Source organism: Halichoerus grypus, chromosome 9 (assembly GCF_964656455.1).
Source record: "Halichoerus grypus chromosome 9, mHalGry1.hap1.1, whole genome shotgun sequence".
Lineage (NCBI taxonomy): Eukaryota > Metazoa > Chordata > Mammalia > Carnivora > Phocidae > Halichoerus > Halichoerus grypus.
In genome coordinates, this window is record NC_135720.1 from 111658846 (window position 1) to 111678409 (window position 19564).

Consider the following 19564-nt stretch of genomic DNA (forward strand, 5'->3'; position numbering starts at 1 on the left):
CAAGAAAGTAAGCAAAGATGAAATGACAGAATGAGGTAAGAGAACAAACTGAGTGCACTTTCATAAAACTAATGGATCAGAAATAACAAGTGGATATGGCTGAAAAAATAAATTGATCTAGAGGGGAGGCTTGAGAGAATTATGGGAAATGAGAAAAAAGATAAGTATTAAACAGAGAGAACACCATAGTTGTAAAAGATCAAGGTCATGAAACAAAGGAATAAATACAGCATCTGAAACAGAAAACCCCACAAATGGAAAAGAAAAAGTATTCATAAAGAACATATAAGCTGTGTAGAGACTAGACCTGAAGAGTTCGCATCACAAGGAGAAATTTTTTTTCCTTTTTATTGTATCTATACGAGATGACAGAACTAAACCTACTGTAGTAATCATTTCAAAATATCTGTAAATCAAACCATCATGCTGGACACCTTAAATTTATACAGTGACTTGGGTCAATTATTTCTCAATAAAAATGGAAGAAAAAAAAGAAAGAAAATATAAGGCATTTTTCCCCAAAAGAAGAATGGAAATGCAACTCAAAAGAGCACACTTTAGTCCAGGAAAAACTGATAAAGAACCAGAAAGACGGAATTCTTCAGGCAGACAAATAAAAAAAAAAAGGGGGGGGGAAGAAGAAAATCGCCTTCATTTTAAGGGGGACTCTGAGGCTGGCCCGTCTTGTCCCTACCAACAGTCAATGCTGCCACATGACAATGTGATGTCCCCAAAGTTCTGAGCAAAAGAAGTGTGATGCAAGAATGTTTTACTCAGCCAAGTTGCATTCAAGTATAAAAACCGCAGAAACATCCTCAAACACAGAAGGTAACAGCGTTCATGAGCCATGCTTGAGGAACTTTATGATGAAATTCAGCCAAGTAAGAGTCTGAAAACAATTCAGGGGTGAAAAGTGATGGTGAAAGTATTACGAGTGAGTCACAAATCAGCTTAAATATAAGATGAGGGCTATGTAACTTTGAGAATTATGGTTTCACAGCAGAAGGCAATGCATGGGTTTTGAGAATATCAATATACGTACAGATTAACACAAATTGAGAAGCAGAGGAAGAGATAAGGTGAGAGAAAGAGCAAGCGATTTGCTCATCTTCAGAGCCTTGAACCATGCCATCGAAAAAGAGAAACTTATTTTTAAAGATTTTACTTATTTATTTTTAGAGAGAAACAGAGTACACATGTGAGCAGGGGGAGGGTCAGAGGGAGAGGGAGAGAATCCTCAAGCAGACTTCCCGCTGCGTGTGGGGCCTGACGTTAGAAAACCTTATTAAGAATCATTCTAGTTTATTGAGGTTTCTCATAATCTTAACCTCAGAGAGATCTTTTAGGGACGGACATTTTTTCTGTGGGGAAGAAATGCCTACTTCGGTTTCTTTTTCTTCTGTTAGATTCACAAAAATTGCTTTTATTCTTTAAATAGCATGATTACTTCCATTTTAATAAAAGCATTTCTATCTCACCTAGCTAGAAGCATCCTAGGGATGCCTCATATACTGTTCATCTAATGTTATTAATTATCCCTGGGTGGAGATTTTCATAAGATCACATGAATTATCTTCAATTCTTTGTAAGAAGAATGTATCACTTTGACAAAAATAATAAAGTCATTATTCTGGAAAAAATAAGTGTGAAATATGTCTTCAACATGGTGTCTGGAGGCTTGTCAGTTGGACTTAATAAGAAAGCCTAAAGGACATGTGTCATGTTGGAGGAATGTGCACTTATTAATAAGCTGGAATTCAAACTGAGCAAAAGAAAGGACATATCGAAGTTCACAAATAGTATCATGGGATAGGAATTACAACTTCGAACTAACAGCAACCTGGATGCAACTTGATCTACAGATTCCACACAACCCCAACCAGAATTTCAGCAAGTTATTTTGTGGATATAGGCAAATTGATTCTAAAGTTTTCTTTTGTTAAGACTTTTTTAAAAGTAATCTCTACACCCAGCGTGGGGCTCGAACCCACAACCCCAAGATCAAGAGTTGCATGCTTTGCCGACTGAGCCCGCCAGGTGCCCCTGATTCTAAAGTTTATATGGAGAGGCAAAGGATCCAGAATCACCAACACAATATTGAAGGAGAAGAACAAAGTCGAAAACTGATACCATCCAACTTCAAGACTCAGTATAAAGCTTCAGTAATCAAAACAGTGCAGTATTGGCAAAAGACTAAGACAAACGACCAACAGAATCAATAGAGAGGTGAGAAACAGACCCATATGAATACAGGCAGCCGGTCTTTGACAAAGGAGCAAAGACAATACAATAAAGTGAGGATAATTTTCTCAAAAAATGGTGTTGAAATAACTGGACATCCACATGCAAAAAAAAAAAAAGGAATCTAGACACAGACCTTACACCCTTCATAAAAATCAGATCCTACCTAAATGTAAAACACAGAACTATACATCTCCTAGAAGATAACATGCAAGAAAATCTAGATGACCTAGGGTATGGTGAGGACTCTGTGTACAATGCTAGAGGCATGATCCATGAAAGACACAACTGAGAAGCGGGACTTTACTAAAATGTAAAACTTCTGTAGTACCGAGAGGCAATGTCGAGAGAATGCAGACAAACCACTGAGTGGGAGAAACTGTTTCTAAAAGATACATCTGGGGGCGCCTGGGTGGCTCAGTTGGTTAAACATCTGACTCTTGATATCAGCTCGGGTCTTGATCTCAGGGTCGTGAGTTCAAGCCCTGCATTGGGCTCCACTCTGGGCATAGAGCCTACATGAATGAATGAATGAACGAATGGCTGTTATCCAAAATACACAAAGAACTCTTTAAAACTCAACAATAAGAAAACGAACAACCTAATTACAAGGTGGGCCAAAGACCTGAATGGCACCTCAGCGAAGAAGCTACACAGATGGCAAGTAAACATATGAAACAATGTTCAACATCATGTCACAGGGAATCGTAAATTAAGGCAACAATGAGATTTCACTACACAACTATTAGAAAGGCCCAAATCTAGAACACTGACAATCCCAAAGGCTGGTGAGAGTATGGTGTAACAGGAACTCTCATTCATTACTGGTGGGAATACAAAATGGTACAGCCATTTTGGAAAATTTGGCAGTTTCCTATAAAACTAAACATTACTCTTACCATATGATCCATCAGTCATGCTTCTTTGGATATTTAGCCAACAGAATTGAAAACTATGTCCATGTGAAAAGATGCACACAGATGTTTACAGCAGCTTTATTCATAATTGCCAAATCTTGGAAGCAACTGAGATGTCCTTCAGTAGGTGAATGGATAAACTGTGGTATATCCAGACAATGGATAATCGTTCAGCACTAAAAAGAAGTGAGCTATCAAGTCATGAAAAGACATGGAGGAACCTTAAATGCATATTACTAAGTGAAAGAAACCAATTTGGAAAGGCTACGTACCATATAAATCCAACTATCTGACATCCTGGCGAAGGCAAAACTATGGAGACAGCAAAAAACCAGTGGTTGCCAGGGGTTAGCAGGGAGGGAGCAATGAATAGGCAGAGCCTAGAGGATTTTGAAATCCTCTGGCAATGAAACTATTCTGTGTGATACTGTAGTGATGGATGAATGTAATTATACATTTGTCCAAACCCATAGAATGTATAACACCAAGAGAACCCTAATGTAAACTATGGACTTTGGGTGACAAAGATGTATCAACGTAGGTTCATCGATTCTAACAAATGTACCATTCTGGCCGGTAGTGGGGGAGGTTGTGTTGGTGGGGTGGGGGTACGGGGCCAGACAGAGGGTGTATAGGAACTCTTTCTGCTCAATTTTGCTGTGAACCTAAAAGTGCTCTAAAAAAATAAAGTTTTGTGGTTAAAAAGAAGAAAAACCAGCCTAGATGTTTCTAGGAATTAGAGATGGTTCAGTAGAAGTGAGGCACAGTGAAGGAGGAGTGGAATGAGGCTGGAAGGGATGACCAGCACGTGTCCTGTGGGTAATGGAGTCATTGAGGAGTGCTGAGCAAGGAAGGGGGCACGTACCTTAACAAGGGCACTGTGGCAGCTCTGTGGATGGTGAATGGAGAGGGTGGGGTGTGCTTGGGAAACAAGCAACTACTGGCAGAGTCGAGACAGGAGTGGAACTGTGAGGTTCTAACCTGAGACAGTGGTGGTGGGGCTGGATATGCAACAAGGAGGCAGAACTCTCCAGAGTTTGGTCCTGATCAGCAGAGGCTGAGAGAAAAGACAGGAGCCCTCCGAGGCTGCCACAGTCATGGCAGGAACTAGAGGTGCTTCTGGAGAGAACGGGTGGAATGAGCTCGTGACACTCGCGTGTACAAACTAGGGCTCAGGCGAGAAGTGTGGGCTGTGTGCATAGGTTGGAGGTGACTTGGCCCCGGGTGGAGACGACAACACAGGACTGAGATCTTGCAGGGAGAGTGTTTCTCCCAGGGAGAGAGAAAAGAGGAGAGCCCAAGGCAGGACGGGTAGGGGAGACCAATGTTTTGGAGACAGGCAGAAGAAAATACTACAAAGGAGACAGAAGTGGAAAAGAGGAGTTTCAGGAAGGGAATAGTGAGTCTCACAGAAGCCAAGTGCTACAGAGAGAGAAGGGGACTGAAAACTAGTGATTTTGCCACCTTTTCACATGGAATCAAGCCCTCCTCCCTTTTTTCTTGTTGAACTCCAGCTTTCAAAAAGGTAAGTGAATAGCACCATGGAATGGGATGATTTTTGAATTTTTGAAGAACACATATTAGCTGGAGCAAAGGATGAATATACATTTTGTAAAAACAAGTATTTTTATTTTTATTTACAAGATTTTTCAGAGAGAGAAAGAGAGAACGAACACAAGCAGGGGGAGGGACAGGCAGAGGGAGAAGCAGACTCCCCACTGAGCAGGGAGCCCGACGTGGGACTTGATCCCATGACCCTGGGATCATGACCTGAGCAGAAGGCAGACGCTTAACTGACTGAGCCACCCAGGTGTCCCAAAACAAGTATTTTTAAAACTAACTCCGAACTTCTTGACTAATAATCCAATAATCATTGAGCAGGATGTGACTTAGCCTCAATAAGAGAACAGTGAAATAAATGGCATATCCACACCATGGAATATCAGCCATTAAAAAGGATTAGAGCTATACCAGCTGACTTGAAGAAAACTCTGGGACATACTGAGTAAGCAAAGCAACAAATGAGTGCCTGTAATATGACAGCATTTTTGATAAAGCAATGACAAAAATCTTGATTTATGATTATGATTAGAGAGCATGGAGGAGACAGTGGAAAGACACACAGGAAGGGAGTAAGCAATGTGGAAGAGGGAAAAGTCTGCAACAAGAAACGCAGGAAAGTAAGACAGGACACTAAGCAGCATGTAAGAAATAGGGTTTTTTTTTTTTAAGATTTATTTATTTTAGAGAGAAAGAGACAGAGAGAGAGAGCATGAGTGGGAGGGGCAGAGGGAGAGAAGATTTCAAGTAGACTCTGTACTGAGCGTGAAGTCTGACGTGGGGCTCAATCCCACGACCCGGAGATCAGACCTGAGCCGAAACCAAGACTCGGACACTCAATTGACTGCGCCACCCAGACGCCCCAAGAAATAGTTCTATTTATACATTTATATAAAACTTGTGTGTAGATAAAAAAGAAATTACAAAAAAAAATATGAACACAGCAAAATGACTTAACTCAAACCTGCACTGGGTTAACTGAGTGCCGAGTGTGGCCCTGATCAGTGGCAGCTAGCTCCCGTGGGCCAGTAAGGGGCCTGGCTGACCTCCCAGGAGAACCGAGGACATCCACAGGGGAGGTGACACCGTGATGGCATCTGGACAATGTGCAGCCAGCTGGGGAGACAGAAAAAGGCAACCAGGGTCTCATCTGATTTCTAGGCAAAGTGCAGGGATGGGGAGAAAAGAGGAATCTAGGAAAGCTGGGAGAGAATGTGAGAGAAGACAGGGCCAGTGGGGACAGGTGACCGGGAGGCCCCCGAAGGCCCCTCAGGGCTGCCTAATGAGTACGATGTGGTTAGAGGTCTCCTGAGTTATGGGGGAAGAGAAATCTGGAAATTTAAGAATGACACCAAGTATAGCAAAGTTCTTATCAACCATCATACACACTTTTAATTGCAAAAGTAAAAACTTTCATTTACATACATTCTTTACATGGCGGAAGTCTTTACAAGTTTGCAGTACATTAAGTTACCATCAACATTCTGCACCGAACATGTATTAGAACAGCGCACACCATCTGGAGCATGCGTGGTTGGGACAGGTGTCTGCCTCCCTCGGCCTACTGGAACCTTCCCTGGTTCCCTTGAGGATGCACGGCAGCTGTCCCAATGCCTGTCCCTGACGAGGGTGGGGAAGAGGCTGAGCATTAGCTGCTGGCTTAGCTCTGCCCCTCCAGTCTGCTCCCCCAGCCTAGGCGTCTGTTACTGACCCTTCCACAGGAGGGAGGGAGGAGAGAGACCACAGCCAACATGTTTCTGAGGGGGACACTATGGCAACAAGTTGGCGGGGCGGGGGGGGGGGGAAGTTGCCAGTCATGATGAGACTAGGGGTTCTTGGGAATGCCATGTGTCTGTCTGATCCTGTCACAAATTCTTGTGGATAAGAGAGAGTTTGTTTCTGAAAGGGCCAAAAGTGTCCTGAGGAGCTGGAATTTGGAGGCTGGGACACGGCTGATCTTTGAGTAAAAGTGGCTTCACAGGATGACCTCACCTACCCCACAGAGCTGTTGTGAGGAAATGAGGTTAACTAAGCTTGGCACAGCTGATGGCCTGACTGCCCAGTTTCTGTTTGAAACTCTAGACTGGTTTCCCTTCTCTGCTCAGGTGCCTGCAGCTGGGGCTCATGCTTGGATCCATGCTGCCGATTGACAGACGCACTAAGTGGAGGGGAAATGGTCTCCGGGTCAGCCCAGCCCCACCATGTCTGGACGGTTCCAGGCCTCCACTAGGAGTTACATAACATTTCTTCTCTCCACTCTTCTGAAAAGCTCTGGACATTTCCCAGTCTCCGGAGAGAGGAAAATGACAGATGTATTTAGCTCTAATGCTTAAATTATGCAGGGCAGGGAAACCAGACACTAAGGGACCTGGACAAGAGACAAGCTGGCTGGACGGTTTCTCACAAAGGCCAGCGCATAAAACCATTCTGTGTCCAAGGGTGGGCCGACTTGGGTGTGGTGCAAACAGGGGAGCACCTGTCTGTCTTCTTGGGAGATGCTTTTGTGGAAGAAGCCACTAGATATCAGGAGGCTGGGGCTGAGGAGGCCAGGGAGATGCTGATGGCGACACAGCGTATTCCCAGAGCCTCCCATTTTTCATTTGCTACAGGGCTATCCCCATAAGCACTGGCACCTTCCAGCCTCCTGGCCCAGACACCCATCGGCGCTGGGTACAACATGCATAGCTCCAAACAGAATCTCAATCTAAAATGCCATTTAAACCAATATTGCACTGTATGTTAACTAAAATTTAAATTTAAAAAAAGGGGAGAAACGCCATTTAAAGCACATCCCACATTGCTTTCCTTCTTCTAATTTTAGTGGGTGATGGGTCACCACTGAAAGTTAATGAGTGTGAACTCGTGAACTCAGGAGTTTCTCCTCGATCACTAGGAGAGCTCAAAAGCCTAAAGGACCCCTCTGATTAAGAACTGATTCTCAAGAAGTCACGATCACTTCTCTCCATGTAACCAGACAGCTTTGGCTCTTTCCCCTACAACTTGGCCTTCTCCTGTGGGCAAGGATTAGGTAAGAAGTGAACATTTGCTTTGGGGTTTTGAATGCTCATTATGGAAGCCACTGGTTAAGGAGCAAACTCTCATCCCAGACTATATTAAAATGAGTGAGGCCATTACCTGCAGCGAAGGAGACTGAGAGTTTTTAAAAAACAAATTGCTCCTACACAGAGGTCTATGCTGGATTTGGGAAGAAGGGACGAGAAAATGGAGAGCTGACAAACAAGTGAGGTAAACTCTAAAGGGAGCCACAACTGGAACTGGGCAGAGTCCCTCTTCTGGTCACACATCTGGAAACGTGTGTGATGGGAAAATGGCTGGACACAGTTGTGTTCCAGCCACGCTCACTCTTAAAGAGCTTTCAAATGGGGAGGGAGAAAGTGAAAGGATTTTTATAAAAGTCATCTGGTTAGATTCTCTCCTGTTCCCTTTCTGTCCAAAACAATCTTGAAAACAAACCCTGAAGAGTTCCTGGCTTGCTGACCCTCTCCCGAGGTCCTCCTGACCCAGTGCAGACACGCCCCAGGCAATTAAACCCACAGCTTCGCTCTCGGGCACCACACTGTGCTGAGGCAGGGAAACAATGTGCTGCAAAACCAACTACCTACTGACCTGCAGTTAACTGCTCTAAGCCCTGTAAAATGTTTCCTGTAAAATGAGGATCTAACACCTACTTGACAGGACTGAGTAACGATTAAAGGAGATCACGGAGATTGAGGCCCTCTTAGAATGGACTGGACAAATGTTACTATTCTTTCCTTCAGAAAATGAGTCCAAATCTGCCCATTTCTTAAACTGTTTTGTTCTTCACAAAATAAGTAGATTCTGTGTATTTGTTTTTTAAGATTTTATTGTTATGTAATCTCTTCACCCAACATGGGGCTCACACTTACAAGCCCTGAGATCAAGTGGCATGCTCCACTGATTGAGCCAGCCAGGCGACCCTAGATTCTATGTTCATAAACCATAATATTTTACTCCCTCCCTTCCCTAAAAAAATTGAGTGTGGGGAGAGGATAAGTTCTGCCTGAACAGGTGTAATGTCTTGTCAATACCTGGCCCCTGCTGACGTCAGGGCATCTGGACATAAATGCTTCAAACTGGTGCCAAAGCAGCCTTTCTCCCCAGAGAGAGCTGGGGATACAAGTCTCTACTCTGGGTGCCTACAAGAAAAGTGAACCTAACCCACGTGTGGAGGTCACCACCACATCACCTCTTCGTAAACACTCGAAAACTTGTGAGCATTTTGTTCTTCTTATGGTGGAGGTGGGGGGTTGGTTAGGTAGTCCCACCATGCCCCCCGACCCTTCCTCCTCATCTTGATGACCCTCTTTTGCACACAGGGTCATGCGGAGGGACTTCTGCTGCTCCCATGAGAGCTGGGTGAGCAGCACCCTCACACAAAGTCTCGGGCTGCCAATCCAGGCCATTCCTGAGGGAAGCCATTCCTGTGTTCTGCTTATCAGAATTGCCTTCACAAGAAGGCAAATTACTTCTACGTATCCAGTAATTAAGAGCTGAAAACTCTCTTTGGAAAATTTCTCCCTTAACAGAAATTGACCTTCAATTCTGAACAGGATAGATTTTAAGCTTAGGAAATGCACGAAAATCTGTTTCTTTGCGGCCACACCATTTTTTTGTTGCACTGTAGACAGCTCAGGGGCTTAGGGGACTTTCCAGGAGATGCCTCAGAACAGCAACACATGCCAAGGGTTTCTCAGGTTTCAGTTTTGAGCTGAAGTGGATATTTTATGAACATTTAAGGTGAGAAGGGCAGGAGTGAAATGGGGAAGGAACACAGGGTAATTCATAAAGACAAAATAGAAATCTCAATCATCAAAACAGTTTCTTTTCCTTCTAAGAAACCCTCTTTTGTTAACCCGAAGGGCCCAACTGAAGAAAACGCTAAGGAACTTGTTTACATATAATCCTTCTCCATGCACAGCAGGGGTAAGGACACTGCAAAGGCTCGAAAAGCTTGCGCAAAGCTGGCCTTGAAATGATCCCTCTGAAATAAGACCTCTTAAATCATAACTGCTCAGCAGCATGACTTTTATATGTACAAAAAATTTTGTTTTTCCTGTATTAACCCACACAACGCGCAGACTTGTTTAAGGAAAAATTCCCTCCGGTACCGTTTATCCTAATTTCATTGAAGTCCATGGAGGCCGATTATTTCCACCCTGAGTTCTGTGAACCATTCTTGTCCTTTACAGGCTCACAAAGCAAGTCTTTCAGTGCCTTGCTGATCCCCACGGCTGCTCCTGCTCGGGAGATGTGCTAAGGGAGGGCCCAGGGATAAGGTACAAGGACACCTCCAAGCACTCAGAGGAAGGACCCTGCAAGGAGTCACACCTCCTTCTCTCGCCACTGTCTGCCTCTGGTCCATTCACTCTGCCACGGACACCTGTACTCATCTGATTTCTGAGATTCAGAACCAGGGGCCACAGTCGGGTTTTCTTCTTCAGCTTGGTGACAGCATGACTAGAGGCCAGGTATCTAGCAGCCTCAATAAACGAATAAAGGGGGAGAAAAAAAGAGGAAGAAAAGTATCCTTATTTATACCATTTGATTAATACATATTAAAAGCACTTGGAGAAAACAATGAGCATAGGGAATCACCCAACTGAAAGAACATAGCTTTATATTTTTACGAACAATAAAAATACCTCACCTTGTTTCCTAGTACAAAGAGAAAAATCATTTTAAGACAGAAGATCCCAGAGTCGCACACCCAGCTGGCAAACACGTTGGGTCTGGAGTCCCTTCCCCAACCACATTACAACATCAGCTTGACACAGCTGTAAAACATCTTCCCTGCAGAAAGCTGGACCCTAAAGATCAAACCCGGGGAGGCACCCTCTCCCCAGGCCAGCGCTCTAACTCATCCCCTCTGAAGACACTTGGTAAATGCAACCCAGTTGACAGAAACTGTGCTGCCTCAGCAGTAAAGGGCTCTGGACCAGCCAGGGAGGGGGGGACCGGGAGTCTAATTTCTGAGAAACCATCCAGATAGGCAAGCGAGAAGGGAAGGGAGCGGGGGGCATAAGACCCTGATCAAATGGAGGGAAGTACTACCTTAGAAATTACCATTTCCATTACAATCAGACTCCACGCTGGCATCACTGAGACTCCGAGTCATGGACACTGGGGAAAGCAGTGCCTTTCTCGAGTGCAATGAGATTATTTAATCCTGTTTCACTGGCTTCTAGATTCCATTCTGCTGGGGAAACTGCAATGACTTCTTTAATCAGGCATGGCTTTCCACAGAAGTACAGGCTGGTGTGGCCAGGAAGACAGGACAAGCAGGCTCACCTGGTAAGGGATGGCTCTGAAGTCAGGACTTGCTGGCTGCCCTCTCTGTGGCCAGGGAGCCGGCAGAGGGGATCAGGCTGTGCGAGAAAGGGAAGGCACCAATCCCGTTTCCTGCCTGAGGGGCAGCCTTGAGGCTGCGGTTCCAAAAGGTGTGGAAGATGGAAGAGCCCAGTCTCTCACAGGCAGGTACTGGCAAAGTCCTGGCCAAGCAGCTACAGGCTGGAAGAGTTGGGAGGGCCAGGCTGTGGCCACGACCTCCAGCATACGGCTGGCTCATACACGCATGCACAGGGCAGGTAACTAGGGAGCCTTGGGAAGCGGTTCATCGTTTTTATTTCTCCCCTTTCAGTCTGGTCTTCAGCTCTCTAAGTTGTTCCTCTGTACAGTCCTTGCTTCCTATAGTTCTGAGAGGGTGGTTCCATCACAGACGACCAAAGGCTGGACCCCTCTGGCTATCACGTAGACCTTCCAGTGGGCGGCGCTGGCATAGCCTTGAAGGGAAAGAGCAACAGGACAGCAGGTGAATGTCAGGGACGGGGCACACCTGTGGGCAGGAGCAAGGCAGGTCTGCCTCGCATAAACAGCCCCAGTTCTCAGGCTTCCGTGTAACCTGACATCCAGCAGGAGCCACTGTGAACCAAAGCGCCTCATCACCACCACTAGCCTGGGGAACGAGGACTCAGTTCAACAGGTGTACAAAGGCAGGATGCTCCAGATGAGGCTGGAGCTGGGCATCAATTCTCAGGCCCATGTCATCTTTATCAGCAAGAAGACAGGACGAGTTCCGAGGGGGAGTAGGACGCCCCCATCCAATTCCCCTAATGTGATCTCTAATACCATCTCATTATAGAACATTCCGATTAGCTCAAACCAACATGTCCTGAATCGTGTTCTGCAAACAGCAGCATCCCGCAAGATAGTCCAGGGAAAATGGGTTCCGTGGTCAAGGAAGTCTGAGAAACACTAGGTTCCACCAAGGCTTCTGGAGCCTTCGGTACACTAATGTGCACTATATATTGACAAGACAGGCAGTTCACAAAATCAACTGACCCAACAGCCCTATTTGCCAAGGGCCTTTCTAAGGGGCTCCTGTTCCCATCCCCAAGGGTCATCAGTGATCTGAGGAACGGTTAAGGAAACAATGACCTATATTACAAGTGGCGTAAACGTAAAAGCTTTAAAAACTTGAACACTTCAATAATCTCCTGATGGAAAATTCTCTGGAGTATGATGTACCTTACCTTTCTTTAAACTGAGAGCACTGAATAGAATTTAACCTCTACTTGGTGACTCAAGAAAGGTCACTATGGGCAGTGACTCTTCAATCACTGCACACGTGTGGGCTCACCAGCGTCAGCCTCCGAGGCCTGACCCCTACATCATTCTTGAAAATGCCTCTCACCACGGGTTTTCTGGTGATCTGTGTCCCTGTCCCCTTCCCCTTGGCCTTCAGAGGCCAATGTTATTTTGTCAAAAACCACAGAGCCTGCTTGTCACAGCGTGATTCTTAAGGGTCCCCGAGGTGCTGGAGCTGCCAGCTGTCCTACAAGCAGCCCTGAATTATCCTCCTTTGCTGTCAGGGTCTGCTTTCCTGTCCTTGTCTTTATTTATTTATTTTTAAAGACTTTATTTATTGAGAGAGAGAGAGAGAGAGAGAGAGAGAAAGAGCACGATCGGGGGAGGGGCAGAGGGAGAAGCAGACTCCCCGCTGAGCAGGGAGCCCGATGTAGGACTCAACCCCAGGACCCCGGGATCATGACCTGAGCCGAAGAAGGCAGACATCCTCTTGGTCCTCGTCTTTAACTGTGGCAGCCACAGCCACGGCTTCTGTTTCTGCCACTGCTTCAGGAGCCCGCTGTCCTCCCCAACCCCGCCACCCCGTTCTTCTCCCAGACCTGCCCTCTTCCTCTTGTTCTAGTCAGGCCCCCATCCTTCCCCACATCACTGTCCTGTGGCTGGCCTTTCACAGACACTGCCACCCACAGGCCTCCTTTCCTTCTGGTCAGCAAACCAGCCAGTCAGAGCACGGCAGGTGATCATGCTTTGGATCTAAGACTTTCTGCACTATTCCCACCAGGCTTTGATGCTCAAATCTCCTTTGATCACTGCCAGTCATCCATTTACTCCCCTTAATTCTATAATTTGCATTCTAGATGTCTGTGGGATCCAGAAACCTAAACTTTGGATAACTGAGGTGTTTCTGCAGTTGTCTGAACTGTCAGGCATTTGTAGAACAGAAGACAGAAACTATTTCAAGCATCACTATACACTCAACCCCAAATGCCACACAGACTCGTGCAACAGTCCTGCCTTATGGAAGGGTCACTCCACTACAGGAAAATAGCTTCAGAACAATTTCTACACAAAAATCCTCTTTTTGCAGTAATTCCCAAGGGCCAGGCCAGCTGTGCTCCACTATCAGTTAATGCTTAATTTGTGCATTATTTTCATTTCTAAACTGAAAAAAATTATGTAATGTGGATTAAAGCTTGTCAGAGTTTGCAGTCCGGACCCTACTTCCAAATGAGGGGAAAGGTTTCCAGCGACCAGGGTCTTCTGAAGAGGTAAAATTAAAAGAAATCAGTTGGGAAGACCAGCCTGGGCTCTGTCACGGGCACTAGGCTTCCCCTAGGCTTCGTGAGGCAGAAGAAACACAGAGGGCAATAGTAACACTTGGTATTTGCTTCTGCCAAGAAAACTCTACTGTCAAACCGATTGCTATGGACAGCAGTTGATTCAAACCTGCTTTTTTGGAATAGGTTTTTAGACTATAATGCACAGAACAGGCCACAGTTGGGATATCATGGAGCCAAGGGTGAGTCATGACTATGGGGTGGGCCCCCGGCTGTGGGACCCACACGGAAGGTAATACTTCCCCACGGGGCTGTTGCCCTTGCATACTGCTTGCGCTGTTTTATGAGCAAAACAGGCAGAAAAAGCATTTCCTCGAATCTAGAACTGTACCTCCCCGGCCTGACTCTGTTGCAGTGGACACGTAAAGCTTAATGCTTTGCCTAGCTGATGGGAACTTGGGATGGTCACCTCTCCTCTCTGGGTCTCAATCTCCTCATCTGAGAAATAAAGGATGGCTCTAAGCATTTCCCATAATGCCTTCTAACTGGAAGCTTTTAAGACCGATGGACACATCACGCATTCTAAATGTATATACAAGGAAGCATTTCTCTGTGCTACGTTTCCTCCTTAGCATATTGTTCCACCTAAGCATAAATATTGACTCTGCCCATAAAAGAAGCCTATTTTTGATTCTACTTAATTGAAACTTTGTGAAGACAATATTTAATTCTCACAATCGTTTCTGAGTTGAAAACTACACAGATCCTGCGGCTGACCTTGCCCCCGGGGCCCCACCTACCAATGTCCCCTGGCTCTAGCGGCGTCGCCAGCGACTGGCAGTGTCTTTGGCACTGGGCGGGGGGGACGAGCTGCAACACTGCCTCACCGCTGCCAACGATAAACAGGTCATGCATCCTATGCAGCTGGAGGAAAAAAAACAAGGGAGAAGGAAAGGGAAACAAAATAAAAACCAGTGGCATGGGAGATTAACATACAAAAATATATATATGGCTCTGACTTTTCTAGCAGCCTAAGCGAAAAAGAAAAGAGAACCAATGACACAATTCACAATTATGCCCAAAGGACAAAAACCAACTAGTTTCTCCTAAACCTGGCATCTCCTGATACTGAGACCAGGGACTCAGTGTCCCTATCTCCTGGTACTGAGATCTCTTCTGTGGGTTCTCCTAAAGAGACACTGTGATTTAGCGGGAGACTTCCTCAGCCCCAGCCCTAACACAGATCTAGCACGAGCTTCATAATTCACGGCTATTTCTAGCCACAGCTCCAAAGGAGGCTGAAGGCAAATCATCTACGTACAATTTAACAGACGTCTAGGAGAGGCCAACACATAGTGGTCTAAGTATATGATCTTCCAAGGGTCTGGTTGGATCCAGACTTTTCAGAGAAATAGATGGCCTGCATTTCCTTTGGGCAATGTTCCATGGAATAGTACTTCTTGCTGCCAGGGTTTGGAGGAGAATTGAACAGCAGGAAGTTCAAGTTCACACTTCTGGGCAAGACCTGGGTGAACAGATATATCACACTACTGATGAAAAACTAATGACAGTAAGAATGGCCTTAGATTTCGAACCCTAAGAAGGCAGCCAGGCTCTGCGCCCCCACAGTAGCGACTGCACTTGGGAGGGCAGACTACCGCCACCAACGCACAGAGTGCAACCCGCTCTGTGCCAGGTCCGGCTGCGAACCCTGATCTTGGGGTGGGCAGGGAGTAGGGACAAAGGGAGAGGCCGGGCTGGTCTTGCTCAGGCTTTTCTTCCAACCTAGATGGTGAGAGAAAACCTTTAGGGCCTCTCCTCCCTGTCTCCACCAGGAAAAGCCTTTCTATGCCCACATAACACAAGGGTCTGAAGGCCAGCTCCCCAGGCCACATCCTGGTTTGCCCTCCAGAGCACTGGGTCCCTCCAGAGCTTTGGTCTGGGCCCTATCTTCTCCTGTCCCCAACCCTGGTCTCTCTGTTACTCCCACAGGTCCTGGCCAGGATGCTATTTCCATGGCAACACTAGAGCCATTCAACTGCCAGCGTCGTGATAGAAGGACGACTAAGGAGGACTAGTGGCTTACGACTGAATGGCAGAGGCCCTGACACCTGCAGTCTTAAAGAAATCCCAGGACACCAAAACCCAGTGGATGTAGCTCTTTTTCATCCAGGCCTGAGAGGGGGTGGGACCATGTGCCTCTACCCCCAGGAGGGGAAGAAACAGACAACGGGATGGAGCAGGCCAGCCCCAGGCGACCCTGTGGACTGGGTGATGTGGGCCTGGGAGCCAGCTCCTCACCTCTTTCCCCAGTGCCTCTTACAATCGGATCCCCACTGCTTATTTTCTATCCCAAGGCTGCCCCACAGACATATGACTTTACCGGGCTCTAGGGTCCAGGGATGTGGACAACAGGGTGGAGTAACGAGGCTGTCGAGAAAGGAGAGCCTGGGCCAGGGCGGGGAGCAGATGCTCTAAGAAACCAGACTCTCGGGATGTTTGCCTATTTGGATCACTCCCCTTCCCAAAACATGCTTGAGAACCACAAGATGACTCTGATAGGCGTCTGAGTAACTTAGTATTTACCTTCTGGCTGGGATCCTCGGTGTTCCTGTTAAGCAGACTGGTGAAATTAACTTCAGATTCAAGTGGGAAAACCAAGATAAAGATAAAAGCTCTCGCCCAGAATTATATCATCATTATGAAGATGAAATCATACTACGGCCCTGAGTTCTAGCCGGGAACAGCAGAATAAACTTCTTTAAAATCTGAGGCAAGAGCCCAGCACCTCCACCCTACTGCTGGCAGACAGAAGTTCTTACTTCTAGACAAAATGATTGTTTTTTATAGGCTTTGAAATTCCTTTACCACGATTCAGCAAATTTGGAGCCAAACAATAGTACTGGGAGGTTGAAAACACAACCCGAAGTTGGTAAGGGTCACAGTTTGGGAAATTTCATCCTAGTAATTCTTCCAAACCAATCTAAACTCAAAAACCTTCCTCAGGAATGAGACTCAACAGGAGAGCAATTCAGAGAAAAAAGTAAAAAGACACAACATAGAACAGCTTGACTCAGTCCACTGGCCCCAGAGAGGTAAATGGGGGCTCTGGGTACTTGGCCGTGGACTAAGTGTTGCTATCCAAACTGGTCTGCCTGCCTCAGGCACATCCCGGCCACCCTTTAATCCCCAACCCTCTCAAGCTTTTCGCTTTTCCAGTTCTCCACCTGAAGTTTCTCATTTGTTTATTTCTGGGGAAAGGTAACCTGGAATGGGGGTTGGTGGCGGGGTGGGTAAAGCCCTCCTATTAACTTGCTGTGTCCTTGGGCAAATCATTCACTCTCTCTGGAGCTCAGTGGCCCTATCCACAAAATGAGTAAGATGGGCTGCTCATTTATAGCTTGCCTGCTGTCTACTTTGAGGTGGGGAAGTCAGACTAACTGCATCCTTGAGTCCCTTTAAATTTCAGGATTTTACTTCCTAATGTAGAAAAGTAGCTTGACCTCAGGTGTCAAGGGCAGGAAACAGATCTGCAAGGTAACAAGACTTTCTGTAAGCATGGTTTTGTGGAAGGGTGGGCCACTGCAGGTCTCCTGGCTAGCAACAGGCGGAGAGAACTGTAGATTATGTGGGTGTCCCTTCAATTCACCTTCTGAGTTGACATGCAGGGAAGGAAGGGATTATGACATCAGCCCAGGTGCCAAAAGAGGAGAATTCTAGACCCAAGTCCTCTCAAAATTACCTACCTTACTACCCACAATAGGTTCCGGTTGAAGAAGGAAGCACTTTTTTAAAGAGGCATCTTTTGGAAATGGCAGGTAGGTGAAAACAGGAAAAAGCTCACGTAAAATGTGTGCTCTGTTTAGAGGTCTTCTCCTGTAAAAGTTTGAAAGAGACAAAAGCAATTCAGCTGGGCAAGCCAGCTTCTATCTCCATGACTAACAGAGAGCTAAGCAAGGGTGGGAAAACTGTGGGCGGTGGGTAAACAGGGAAAAATATCAGGACAATATCTTAAGTATTAGGTTAATGAATAACAGTCATGCCAAATCAATTAATTGTGACATGCACACGTACACACATAACTCCACAGCCAATAATTTGTCCATGTGGGTGGGGTGTTTATAAAATCCAGCTAAAACAACATATAGAGGAAGGAAAGAAATGGTCCATTCATTCTATCTTGGAAAAGAGACTGAAGTAACTAACAGCAGACCAGGAGGGAGAACAGAAGGGAGGAGGAGGAGGCAAAAATCATGAACTTTCTTCTAAGGTGGTATGGCATGCAATGGGAAGCCTGACTAGTTAAACCAGAGTATTCGATCAGGCAAATAAATGGCAAATTTTAAAAAAGACAGAAGCACTGAGAAATATCTAACAAAAAGACCAAAAAAGCAATTTTAATTCTCTTTTGGAATGGTTCTAGAAGGAAACTGGCTTTCCTTCTTTTTTTCTGGAGAGCAACCTTCACCCCAAAAATGGACCATGTTTTCTTTTTCTTTTTTTTAGAGAGAGTGAGCGTGACCGGGGGAGGGGCAGAGGGAGAAGAGCAGACTCCCTGATGAACACAGAACCTGATGGGAGGCTCAATCTCGTGACCCTGAGATCACGACCTGAGCCAAAATCAAGAGTTGGACGCTTAACGGACTGAGCCACCCATGCGCCCTGACCATGTCTTCTACAGGACACAGGGAGGAAGAGGGAGACAGACCTGGGTTTCAGTCCTGGCTGGGTGACCTTAAGCAAGGTACTTAACCTCTCTGATTCCCACTTTTCTGATCTGAAAAATGACAGTGATAATTCCTACTTCCTACAGCTATTATGAGCATCACCAGTGAGGAACAGACACTAACCACTAAGGCACACAGCCTGGCACAAAGAAGTGCCAGGAAATGAAGTTTCCCTTCTATTCTTCATGCTTTCTCCTTAGCCCTCAACACTCAGGATGCACAAACACAAATGTTAAACATGTCCTCAGAAATAAATTATGATGCTATCAGGCAATCTCAGTGTGTACTTATGGTGACAGCCCTCTTGAGACACCTCTTGGACTCATCACTGGTTTTTCAACAGTGAGGTTCTATCATTTGACTTGAAGAGTGCCTACCCAGTGCGAGGCAGGGGAGGGTCTCAGTGGTAGCTAGTACTGTTCTCACACTTGGTCTGCCCGGTTTCTACCACATGCAGGCTAAGTGCCCTCTTCCACACTCACCACGGATAAGGAAATGGGAACCACCGTTCGGGAAAGCAGCGCCACCACTTGTTGAAAAACGCTTCGCTGAAGCCTTCCGTTACCTCGGGGTACTGGCACAGGAAACGCTGAAGCTCCTCTGACAACAACAGCTGTCCCGTCTTGGCAAGGCAGAAAACAAAAGCAAGACAAAAACCAACACAGGATTCCTTCTCAGGCATGTCACAGAGCCTGATGCTTGTGAGCCATTAAACGGATAACCTATCAGTGGGAGAATCAGGCTTCTTGCTCACCTTGATCACCAGAGGATGGAGTCTCTCAAATTTCTTCGGGGTATCTTCCAGGAGCATTACCTTGAGGGGTAATTTCTGGGCACAGCCAGTGCAGTTGGCAGGGATGGGGTCTGACTCATTCTGCTCACAGTTGTTTGTCCACCAAGGGTCAAAGTCTGTGAGAGGAAGGGATATGGAGAAGGCAGATGCAGAACACAGCGGGTAAACCCTCAGCCTCAGCAATGAAAGTAAAAAGGAAAGATTCAGTGATTTTTAAAAGCTAACGATGATCAGCACTGGTGACCTCCGAAAAGGTACACATGAAATAAGTAGCCTCTGAGGAGGGTGTAGATGGCACAGGGGAGAGGGGTGGGCAGGAGAGGTATGTTCTTCAGTATATTCTTCTACACTTCATGGAAAATATTTTTTAATATGTATATGTATCTCCTAAGTCAAATCAACTACGTCAACCAGTTGGAGAAG

The 19564-nt window shown here is 46.0% G+C and overlaps 1 protein-coding gene and 1 pseudogene across 10 annotated transcripts in view; one reads left to right on the forward strand and one right to left on the reverse strand.

The window, feature by feature from the left end:
* Positions 1-3687: 3687 nt before the first annotated feature.
* Positions 3688-19564, forward strand: part of LOC118539033 (small ribosomal subunit protein uS13 pseudogene) — a 69622-nt pseudogene continuing 53745 nt past the window's right edge. The window contains exon 1 of the transcript XR_013441278.1: positions 3688-3699. The product of XR_013441278.1 is annotated as a small ribosomal subunit protein uS13 pseudogene (transcript). The remainder of the gene's footprint in view (positions 3700-19564) is intronic.
* Positions 5589-19564, reverse strand: part of C9H6orf89 (chromosome 9 C6orf89 homolog) — a 44945-nt gene continuing 30969 nt past the window's right edge. For 8 of the 9 annotated variants that reach the window (XM_078055397.1, XM_036097357.2, XM_036097377.2 and 5 more), the window contains 5 exons: positions 19103-19257; positions 18831-18970; positions 17368-17497; positions 14422-14545; positions 6085-11539 (listed from right to left, as the gene is read on the reverse strand). In XM_078055397.1, the coding sequence (XP_077911523.1) occupies positions 11445-11539; positions 14422-14545; positions 17368-17497; positions 18831-18970; positions 19103-19257 (644 nt within the window). In that variant the 3' untranslated portion in view covers positions 6085-11444. Of the gene's footprint in view, positions 5835-6084; positions 11540-14421; positions 14546-17367; positions 17498-18830; positions 18971-19102; positions 19258-19564 lie in introns of those variants that run through there. The other variant, XR_013441277.1, reaches the window with a different exon arrangement.